The sequence below is a fragment of the Chiloscyllium plagiosum genome, unplaced genomic scaffold (assembly GCF_037043375.1).
Source record: "Chiloscyllium plagiosum isolate Xiang-an unplaced genomic scaffold, Cpla_swu_hap1 HiC_scaffold_45, whole genome shotgun sequence".
NCBI classification, from domain to species: Eukaryota; Metazoa; Chordata; class Chondrichthyes; order Orectolobiformes; family Hemiscylliidae; genus Chiloscyllium; species Chiloscyllium plagiosum.
Window position 1 is genome coordinate 653,995 of NW_028270183.1, and position 12,010 is coordinate 666,004.

General features: G+C 42.5%; 1 protein-coding gene across 8 annotated transcripts in view; it reads right to left on the reverse strand.

Annotated features, from left to right (window-relative positions):
* The window catches only part of dnm2a (dynamin 2a), an 89,982-nt gene that overhangs the window by 23,079 nt on the left and 54,893 nt on the right, over positions 1–12,010 (reverse strand). For all 8 annotated transcript variants that reach the window (XM_087983434.1, XM_087983433.1, XM_087983429.1 and 5 more), the window contains exons 4-9: positions 11,464–11,667; positions 10,786–10,884; positions 2,809–2,969; positions 1,984–2,126; positions 779–914; positions 545–612 (exon numbers count right to left, since the gene is read on the reverse strand). In XM_087983434.1, coding sequence (XP_087839560.1) covers positions 545–612; positions 779–914; positions 1,984–2,126; positions 2,809–2,969; positions 10,786–10,884; positions 11,464–11,667 — 811 coding nt within the window. The remainder of the gene's footprint in view (positions 1–544; positions 613–778; positions 915–1,983; positions 2,127–2,808; positions 2,970–10,785; positions 10,885–11,463; positions 11,668–12,010) is intronic.

Consider the following 12,010-nt stretch of genomic DNA (forward strand, 5'->3'; position numbering starts at 1 on the left):
TCCCAACCTAGAGTAATGCAACTCCTTCCTGAACCTACCTTAAATAGTGTTTACATAAAGTCATTCTACACAGCACTGTACACAAAACTTTACTGTGACTGAGCATTTAATTGTAAACATTTTCATTGAACCCTACAGATAAATATAAATCACTCACAGAGTAAATCTTGAACACAACAACAGATGCAATCTACACCCTGTTCAAACAGCAGCACTACACTATACACATTAATGAGTTGGCAACGTTCCCACTGACTTGGGTGCATAGCCATACAGGCCCATGTTTAATTTACACACCATGCAAATAGGTTTAATGCAATAATATACTGAAAAAACTGGGCACAGACTGAAAAAAATTGTTTTCAAGGGAACCCTGATCAAATCACTGCAGCATTTGCTGGGTAGACAGTGCACTGGTACAATCTGTTTGAGTACCTCTCCTGCTGTACAGTACCTACTCCTTTTACTTTCACACCAGAGTAAGAGCTTCAGTTACATTATCCTCCTTCAGCTATTGCAATTTTATATGGCCAACAATACTTGCCTGACACCATGGATATTTTTAATTGCGTAGCTGATTTCCCTTCGCAGCTCCTTCTCATCAAATTCCATCTGTACAGGAAATATAAATCAACAGTTACAATTGTCAGCAACTTAGAGATAAAGAAGAATGCAGGTTGACAAGAATACACTTCAGATAACAATCAACCTCTGTCTCCTACCATCAAGATAATTATCAACATTCCCCATTCCATCCACTGTTCCAGGAACACCTCACCTTCACTAGCTCAAATGGGAATCGTTCATGGAAGATGCGGTTAATTCTTGCACCTCCAGACAGTTCCACTGTATCCACCTGGTCGCCAGAGCCTTCAATTCGCTTCTCAAAGTCCACCCCAAATTGCTGCACCATCCTAAGGGTCAGAACACCAGCATTGAAAGAGAGACTTATAGTCCACACACAATCACAATTGCTTGTAAATGCAGTGATTTTATGTAGGCAAACATGACAGTGATTTTCCACAATATGCTCTTATAGATATCAATAAGATTGAGGGCGTTAATTAAGGGAGGAATGTTGATCAGAACCACAGTGCCACACAACGTTCACCTGACCAAGCAGGCAACATCCTATCATAAAGACCAGCACCTCGCACGGACAACACAGCTGTAAATCTCAACTCCAGATTATTCCGGAGTTGGACTTTACCCCACAACCTCCTGACTCACTAACAGAAAGCATGGTACTATTAAGGCACAAAAAGTTACACTGTCCATTGTTTTCACGTCATCAGCCATATAATCCCTACCGTGTGGAAGCACTCCATCTGAACAGCATCCCACCCATACCCACTTTCCTAGCCTCTGTAACCCTGCATTTTCCCATGGCAAATCCATATAAGCCTGAAGATTCCTGGACACTATGGGCAACTTAGCATGGCCAATCAACCTAAACTGCACATTTGGACAGTGGGAGGAAATCAGAGCACCCAAAGGACCCATGCAGACATGGGAAGAAAGTGCACATTCCACAGTTGCCAGGGGGTTGAATCTGGGTCCCTGGTGCTGTAAGGCAGCAGTGCTAACCACTGAGCCACTGTGCAGCCCAAGCTGAAAAGTGGAAAAGGTTTTCATAGCTTGAACTGGAGCTTCTTAAAGAGGTTGACAGCCAAATCAAGGAAGTGAACTTGTTGCTTGAGATGAAATTAATGGTGTGTTGTGTAATTCAAGTGAGCTGGTGTGCGTGCTGCAGTGGGCTGTGAGCAATATCAGTTATTGCCCCAAATACATCCAGACATTAAATTGCATCATGATCACAGCTCAGAGTGGCATCACTGTATCAGTTTCCCAAAAGGAGAATGCACAGCCAACAGGAAAAGGAGGAGACACAAAGATGGGTAACACAGGAGATGGAGAGAACGACAATGGCCAAGTGTCCTTCAGTACAGTCCATACACTGCAAACCCACCCTGCTCCACTTACTGGAGGAGTGCCTTGGTTTTCCTGGTGGGATCATCTGGTCGGAAATTTTTATATTCCTCAACCTCCTTCTCCAGGGATAACATCTGACTCTGTAACTTGTTCCTCAGTGTGGGCAAGGTTTCACGGATGTGGTTTGTCAATTGCTGGTTACAATAAAATGGAAAAATAATAAACAGTAAACTGCAGCAACATAAGCAAAAACTAGAAGATGGTGCTCACTTCATCTACTGCCCCTTTACAACACCCATCAATGACAATATAGCAAATAGTCCTCCGTCCCAAAATCTGATCATTTTTCACTTCTGGGTCACACAGTTCAATGTGTTAGCAAAAGCTATTTAAATATGTCTGGAAGTTGCCCCAACAGAATTAACTAAACAATGTCACCATCTTCAGAGCACAAATAGAGGGAAGGGTCAAAGAGCAAGTTATAAATATTAGCCAGTCTCCAGCTTCCACACAAATTCATCAAGACTTAGCTCTTGAGTCAAGGGGCTACCAGATCTCAGTGCAGCAGCCACACAGATCAACTTAGTGACTAATCATAGTCAGAGTTTCAGTAACCATGCTGTAACTCTGGCAGGACACCACTGATGTCACATTCGGTAGAAACGCTTAGCTGAAGCTCATTGAAACTCCAATAAAATGAAATTCTGGGCTTTTAAATGAGCAAACAGAATACTGTGCTATATCCCAGTGCCCAATCAGTGCCTTCAAGAACGAAGATGTGTCAAAGCATCGGGAGGTTGTGGGGGGTGGTGGCCATGTACCAATGACAGACGAGAACAGTCAGGGGTGGGAAACACAGCTCTATCAGTCTCTCACCTGGTTCAGTATCTTCTGTAGGTGTGGGGTTCCCATGCGATCAGCCATATGGCGGTATGAGGGGTGAGACAGGAAAAACTTCCTCTCAGCCGCTATGGCTGCACAAATGTCCTTCTTACCATCAATGTCCTTCTGACTTCGGTTCACTACACCAATGTAACCTGCAAGAAATGGATACAAGAATTACAGCCTCAAAGAGATCTCTTATCTGTAAGAATAGGGTGGTTATGGTAGGGGATTTTAACTTTCCAAACATAGACTGGGATTGCCGTAGCATTAAGGGTTTTAATGGAGAGGAATTTGTTACGTGTGTACAAGAAAACTTTGATTCAATATGTAGATATGTGCCTGGAGATTAGTGTTGAGCGGTTTCCCGCAGGGCTCTGCGCTTTGTAGTTTTTATAAATGACTTGGATGAGGAGGTTGAGGGGTGGGTCAGTAAATTTGCAGATCACACAAAGGTTGCAGGTGCCGTTGATAGTATCGAGGGCTATTGCAGGCTGCACTGTGACATAGACAGGATGCAGAGCTGGGCTGAGAAATAGCAGATGGAGTTCAACGTGGATAAATGCAAAGTGATGCATTTTGGAAGGTCGAACTGGAATGCTGAATATAGGATTAAAGACATGATTCTTGGCAGTGTGGAGGAACAGAGGGATCTTGGTGTTCGAGTGGATAGATCCCTCAAAGTTGCCACCCAAGTGGATAGGGTTGTTAAGAAAGCATATGGTGCTTTGGCTTTCATTAACGGGGGGATCGAGTTTAAGAGCCGCAAGGTTTTGCTGCAGCTCTACAAGTCCCTGGTGAGACCACACTTAGAATATGGTGTCCAGTTCTGGTCGTCCTACTATAGGAAAGATATGGAGGCTTTGGAGAGGGTGCAAAGGTTTACCAAGATGCTGCCTGGCCTGGAGGGCTTGCCTTATGAAGAGAGGTTGACTAAACTTGTTCTTTTTTCTCTAGAGAGGAGGAAGAAGAGGTATACCTCGATCAGGTCATAAGGTAATGAGAGGCATGGATAGAGTCAATAGCCAGAGACTTCCCCCCCAGGGCAGAATTGACTGGCATGAGGGGTCATAGTTTTAAGATATTAGGACAAAGGTACAGAGGGGACGTCAGAGGAAGGTTCTTTATGTCGAGGTGTGAATACATGCAATGCGTTGCCAGCAGTGGTGGTGGAAGCAGAGTCATTAGGAACATTTAATCAACTGCTGGACATGCACATGGACAGCAGTGAATAGGGGGGTGCGTAGGTTAGGTTATTTTATTTTACATTAGGATTAATCCTCGGCACAACACAGTGGGCCTGTCTGTGCTGTACTTTTCTATGTTCTATGGATATACCTACTAGAGAAGGTGCAACACTTGACCTATTCTTGGGCAATAAGGCAGGACAGGTGACGGAGGTGTCAGTGGGGGAGAACTTTGGGGCCAGCAACCATAATTCTATTAGCTGTGAAAGAGTGATGGAAGAGGATAGACCAGATCTAAAATTTGAAGTTCTAAACTGGAGGAGGATTAATTTTTACGGTATTAGGCAAGAATTTCAAAAGCTGATTGGGGACAGATTTTCACAGGTAAAAGGGACGGCTGAAAAATGGGAAACCTTCAGAAATGAGATAACGAGAGTCCAGAGACAGTATATTCCTGTTAGGGTGAAAGGAAAGACTGGTAGGTATAGAGAATGCTGGATGACTTAAGAAATTGAGGGTTTGGTTAAGAAAAAGGAAGGAAGCATATGTCAGGTATAGACAAGATAGATTGAGTGAATCCTCAGAAGAGTATAAAGGTAGTAGGAGTATACTGAAGAGGGAAATCAGGAGAGCAAAAAAAAAAAAAGGGGTCATGAGATAGCTTTGGCAAACAGAATTAAGGAGAATCCAAAGAATTTTTACAAATACATTAAGGACAAAAGGGTAACTAGGGAAAGAATAGGACCCTTCAAAGATCAGCAAGGCGGCCTTTGTGTGAAGGCACAGGAGATGGGGGAGATACTAAGCGTGTATTTTGCAACAGTGTTTACTGTGGAAAAGGACATGGAAGATATAGAATGTAGGGAAATAGATGGTGATATCTTGAAAAATGTCTATATTACAGAGGAGGAAGCGCCAGATACCTTGAAACACATAAAAGTGGATAAATCCCCAGGACCAGATCAGGTGTCCCCTAGAACGCTGTGGAAGCTAGGGAAGTGATTACTCTGCCTCTTGCTGAGATATTTGTAGCATCGATAGTCACATGTGAGGTGCTGGAAGACTGGAGGTTGGCTCATGTGGTGCCACTGTTTCAGAAGGTGGTAAGGGCAAGCCAGGGATCTATAGACCAGTGAGCCTGACCTCAGCAGTACATCCTGAGGGACAGGATGTACATGTATTTGGAAAGGCAAGGACTGATTAGGGATAGTCAACATGGTTTTGTGCGTGGGAAATCACACCTCACAAACTTGATTGAGTTTTTTAAAGTAGTAACGAAGAGGATTCATGAGGGCAGAGCGGTGGACGTGATCTACGTGGACTTCAGTAAGGAGTTTGACAAGGTTCCCCATTGGAGACTGGTCAGCAAGGTTTGATCTCATGGAATACAGGGAGAACTCGCCATTTGAATACAGAACTGGCTCAACAGGTAGAACAGAGGGTGGTGGTGGAAGGCTGTTTTTCAGACTGGAGGCCTGTGACCCAGTGGAGTGCCACAAGGATTGGTGCTGGGTCCACTACTTTTTGTCATTTATATAAATGATTTGGATGTGAGCAAACAAGATACAGTTATTAAGTTTGCAGGTGATACCAAAATTGGAGGTGTAGTGGACAGCGAAGAAGGTTACCTCAGATTACAATGGGATCTTGATCAGATGGGCCAATGGGCTGAGAAGTGGCAGATGGAGTTTAATTTAGATAAATAAGAGGTACTGCATTTTGGGAAAACAAATCTTAGCAGGACTTATACAATTAAATCTTAGGGGGTGTTGCTGAACAAAGAGACCTTGGAGTACAGGCTCATAGATCCTTGAAAGTGGAGTCGCAGGTAGGTAGGATAGTGAAGAAGGCGTCTGGTATGCTTTCCTTTATTGGTCAGAGTATCGAGTACAGGAGTTGGGAGGTCACGTTGCGGCTGCACAAGTCATTGATGAGGCCACTTTTGGAATAGTGTGTGCAATTCTGGGCTCCTTCCTGTCAGAAAGATGTCGTGAAACTTGAAAGGGCTCAGAAAAGATTTACAAGGATGTTGCCAGGGTAGGAGGGTTTGAGCTATAGGGAGAAGTTGAATAGGCTCGGGCTGTTTTCCTGGGGGTGTCGGAGGCTGAGGGGTGACCTGAAGGAGGTTTATAAAATCATGAAGGGCATGGATAGGGTGGATAAACAAAATATTTTCCCTGGGGTGTGGGAGTCCAGAACTAGACGGCACAGGTTAAGGTTGAGAGGGGAAAAATATAAAGTTGCCTAAGGGGCAACTTTTTCAAACAGAGGGTGGTGCTCGTATGGAATGAGCTGCCAGAGGAAGTGGTGGAAGCTGGTACAATTGCAGCATTTAAACTGCATCTGAATGGATACATGAATAGGAAGAGTTGAGAGAGATATGGGTCAAGTGCTGGCAAATGGGACTAGATTGGGTTGGGATATCTGGTTGGCATGGACAAGTTGGACTGAAGGGTCTGTTTCCGTGCAGTACTATGACTGATTAATACAAAGGCAAGTAAAAACATGGCCATTTTAGTTCAAACCTTTTTCAGCTATTTCTGATCTTGGAATACAGGCTGTTGGCGCTGAGGATTCAAACACTTCCCATTTCATGCACCTAGTGCCAGCATCAAACACTCTGGGTCAGGGACAGCATGGGGTTAGATACTGAGTAAAGCTCCTTCTAAAGTCTCCAGATCAAGCACTCCCAGGACAGGGACAGCATAGGGCTAGACACAGAATAAAGCTCTCTCAACACTCCTATAACAACATGTCTCAGCTTCAAACTTCAAGGTCTCCTTCCTTCCTGTAGCACCTCATTCCTCAGCCAGTGTCCAAGTGAGTAACCAATGACAGGAGCCCAGCATAGGCCCAGTCCTTCTCAGTAAGTGATGGGACAGAAGGAACACCAACAATGACAGCATGAGATAAGATTTCTGACGTACATCAGTACACCTTAAAATATTTGCTTGAGCATACAGAACTTAAACATTGTTCAAAAGTCATACAAAGTTGAAGCTTTTTGTCTTGCATTCATCAGGATTGAAATGTAAGAAAATGAACCATTTTGCCCAGCAAAGGAAGTAGGTTGATTGGATGGACTATGGTTGGTATGGAAATGGAGTAGAAACTGCCATCCTTTTGTGTGACTGGATTGCTTGCAGAGATGCTATTACACACTTTGAGACTTGAGAGCGAGACAACGCCCAAGAGGTATGTTGCTGAAACATTTTGGTTTGTATTCCTCTGGACAGGTGCAAGAATGCCAGATTTCAAACTCAGAATCCCTAGTGTGGAAGCAGGCCGTTCAGGCCATTGGGCCTACATCTACTGTCCGAAGATCGTCCAACCCAGATTCCCCAAACTCTGACAACACAGAAAATAGAAACATTTGGCCAGTTGGGGCATTGAGACTTCTCTGCCATTCAATGTGATCATGGCTGATCCTCTACCTCATCATCATACGCTCGACATTCTCTCCTCTTAAGCCTTGATGCCTTTACTGTCTAGAAATCGATAAATGTATTCAGTGACTTGGCCTCCACAGGTTTCCGTGGTAGAGAATTCCATAGCATTATTACACTCAGTGGATAGATTGAGCTCAATCCAAATGGGCAACTGCTATACCGAGATGTTGACCCCTTGTTCTCGATCTCTCAGCCAGAGACAAACATCATCCCTGCATTCAAGTTGCCCAGTTCTATCAGAATTTTATAATGGTTAAGCAACTCAACCAAGGCACAGGATTTTATTTGCACAGAACAGGTTCCTGTGCACGAATGTATGACAGATCCAGCAAGCCCAAATGAGCCACATGAAGTGCTTGACTTATTTTAAATTTGTTGTTGGATTTTAACACTCAAGATTAATCAACTGCCCAATCATGGGATGAAACCAAACTTTGTTCCGAGTTTTGCAAGAGGGGGCTGGTTGATCACAACGTGTATTCAGTCTATCATTGACCCCCAAAGATGTGCTTTTTGATTCAGGGAAAAACTGAGGACTGTAGATGCTGGAGATCAGACAAAATGTGTGGTGCTAGAAAACCACAGCCGATCAGGCAGTATCCGAGGAGGAGTGTCGATAATTCCTGACAAAGAGTTTATGCTCGAAACGTTGACTCCCCTGCTCCTTGGATGTTGCTTTTCCAGCACCACACTTTTTGACTCTACTATTTGATTCAATCAGCCAATAGATACCTGGGGTCATACCCATATCCATCCACAGCATTGCTCGACCGCGTAGTGCGCAGAACACCCATTGAGACTAACAACTGGCAGAAAATCCCATTCATGTAATTACTGAACAGTAGCAACATGAAACCTTTTGTTTAAATGTCTGAGAATCTTTGAACTTCCAGGGTAACTTGAGTTATTCAAAGTGAAGGTATTCTGCTCACTTCCGACATGGAACAATGACCTGGTGTAAAGACCATATCTGTTTATTCTGTATTATTGACTGTGGACTGAAATGGGAAAAGACTCTTTAAAACCAAAGATAGCAGAAGGGATTGCTGCACTTTCAATGAGCCACTGAAATTCTTTGTTAAAGCAGTGAAGATGGGTTTTATTTCATTCACTTATGAAACGTGAGCATCATTAGCTGGGTCAGCATTTATTGCCAGGCACTGATCCACAATGGTTTGAGAGAAGAAATTCACAGAGGGGCTAGCACCGAGGTTTTTTTAAACAAAGTGCGATTTGACTCATAGCTGATTAGATTCTGGAGTTGTGACCAGATATGGATAACAACAGCCATCAGCTTAACAACGATCTGACTGGTTGCTGGATAACTGAGTGGATGTGAAGCCTTTAGACCCTCCATATAGGGAAGTGATGTGACTTCCTCTCCAGTGAAATACTTAAAGCATGAGGAAAGCCAGTTTATTCTCCCTCACTGCGTGCTGTAAGCTGTGACTTTTATCCAGTGACTATGAAACTTTGCAGTCAATGTACCAATCACCTGTGTCTTCTGCAAAGAGGGAAGAAAATCTGGACAAGCAAAAGGATTGCCTCAGTGAACTCTGTGGACTGGAGCCGTTAAACTGCTTTCCTAGCTTTTCCCCTGATAACAATTCCTTTTAGTCTGTTTAAATGCGTGTGGGATTATAAGGGGATTAGTACGGTTATATGTTAAATGATTCATGGTTGTGTACTGTAGCTAGAACCTGTTTATTTGTAACAAATGGTAATTTTTCTTCAGTACAGAAACTGTTGTTTTCTGTTAACTTGGGTCTAAAGGGACAGGAAATTTTGCATACATTGATCTGACCTTTAACTTTTGTGATGGCTCCACGAACAGTGGGCTTGAGTTTCAGCACACTAAACCAATGAGACAGAAAAACTGATTCAAAGGGAGGGGGGAATCCCTAAAACTTAACTGCTTTCTCTCCACAGATGCTGCCAGCTCCAGAGGTTTTCCAGCAATTTGTTTTTGTTTCTGATTTCCAGCATCTATATTTGTTTGTTTTTTTTTCTTGTGGCACTGACCAAGATGACCACTGTTCCATAGATAGTATTAACATACACTATTTGTGTCAAACTTGCAAGGCTACCAAACAGCTGGAATACTTTTTACAAGATTGCTGACAAGATCTGCCCTGTAGCACACAGAACCATATGATTCCTAATGTACATATTGATCATTGATTTGAGCAGACTTATTAAAACAGAACTTGAGAGTTAAGTCATAAGTTTAATGAATTCATAGAACTGGTCCCATTTGCTTGCATTTGGCTCATACCCCTCTAAACTTTTCCTCTTCGTGTACCCATCCAAATATCTGTTAAATGTTGTAAATGATTTGATTTATTACTCTCATATGTACCAAGGTATGGATGGAACGAGCTACTGGAATGAATCCTATCATATATGGCATATGGCAGCACATGGTTATGAATGGCAGCAGATCCAATAGATGCAAATTTGGAACCATCATTAATGTGTGCATTCTGTCAAAATGTTCATGCTTATTTAGAATGAATGAGTCAGCTCCTTTATTGCATTTACAAATACTTATTGCAAGAGGAACAGGCTCATGTCTTATGCTTTAGGAGTTGATAATTCCCCCTCTTTCTATGGAAACATCCCAGCCGACCAGAGTTTACTTGTCAACCAACCAAGCACCCTTCTCCTTGTAGTACTTATTTGTTGAGACAGTTTGAAATTTGGCAGTGTGTTTGTCCTGACAAGTGCAAGACAAAAAAAAAGCTTCAACAACAGGTTTCCCTCTTTAGCAATGCTCAAGCTTTGTAATACCAAGAAAATGTTGGTAAGTGTCAATGAAACAGAGAAAATGCATAGATTTTAGAAATGAAGACACTGGAGGTTGTGCAAAAACACAGTTTCACAAGCCACAAGTTCACACAGATACAAGTAAAAATTTGTAAAGTCACAATTAATATTTTTCTTAAGACGGAAGTGAGGGAGCATGACCTGACAGACTCCTATAAGATTACATAAGGACAGAATTGGGTAGACGTAGAGGATGTTTCCACATAACGCCATGAGGAGCAGCATAGGGCTGAAATATTAAAACTAATAAATCCCACAAGAAACTCAGGAGAAACATCTCTACCAGAAAGTAGTGAAACATGGAACTTGCTACCAGAGGAAGTTAACATGGATACAGAAGCGGGGGGAAATGTTGATGAGGAAGAAAGGAAAAAAAATGACAAGCCGATTGGGTTACTACTGGGATTAGATTAGATTAAATTAAATTAGATTCCCTACAGTGTGGAAACAGAATGCAGCATAAACTCTTGCATTGACTAAATAAGCCGACAGGCTGGTGCTGAACTTACCTCTGCGGAGAGGCAGCAGCCGGTTTTCCAGGATATCCCGAGCATCAGTCCCTTCGTCCATTAGATCCAATTTTGTGATCACACCAATCACCCTCAAACCTGTGCAGAGGAGACAACTTTAAAGAATACTAGTCTTCAGACAACAAGGAATAAGTGCATTAGCTCCCATGAAACAAAATTGAAAACAAAAACAATTAAACTTTGCAGCTATGAACCAAAGTTTACCAGCAACCTCTTCAGAGTGCAGTTTAAACATCAATTTCAGTTCTTTCAATCAATAGCTACAGATAGATTTTGAACCTCAGGTAAAGTTATTGTGGGGATTTTGGTCACAGAACTCCAGTCAGCTTGGCACTTATGTACGAAAGCTACACAAACCCTCAGGAAACTGTCTAAAGTTGATCTCAACCAAAAAAGCCATAGAGTACAGATCTGAATTGATTCATGTTCCCAAAGACAGGATAACTCACTTCCCTCTATTACTCACAACATATTTACCTTTCATCATCGCTCAAGAGAAGCAGATCAAAGATAAATCTAGATTTCTTTTAAACTGTCTGTAAACCATTTACAGTCACTTTAGTGTTTGTTTTCCAGAAAAGATGACTGTCTATTTAAATCAGTCTCCATCTTATGAGAGCAGGAATGCTGGGACCAGGAGAAAAACAGACTTCTTACCTTGTGGGTCAACCTCCTTGGCAAGCTTGAGTGCATCTGAATTGGCGAGGTCAGAGTTTGCTGGAGTGACAGCCAGGATAAGACAGTTCTCTTTGCTGATAAACTGCATTATCATTTCTTTGATCTGATGTTCTATATCAGCTGGCTGGTCACCAACTGGAACCTTGGTGATACCCGGTAAATCAATCAATGTCAGGTTTAAAACTAGCAGAAGGAAGTGTAAAAATAATTAGGACCATTTATTACAGACCAGCCAAATAAGACAGTTTAGTGTCCAGCGTGTGCAGGTTTGAATCATTAGCAGCTCTATAGGAAACTTCTGAGAGCTTAGTGCTGTTCATGGAAAGACAGAATGTGGGACCAGGTGAGAGCAGAAATGTCACAACCAATCTAAAGACTCCAAGACCTTGAACCCTCAATGCTGTCATCACTAGAACACCAGAATGCAGCTTAGTTCTAGCTGTGCTCTTGTTGACACTGCTCAGTGAAGCTTACTGTGGATTTTATTGATTACACATAGAAATGAGCAGAAGCAGGGTATTTGCCC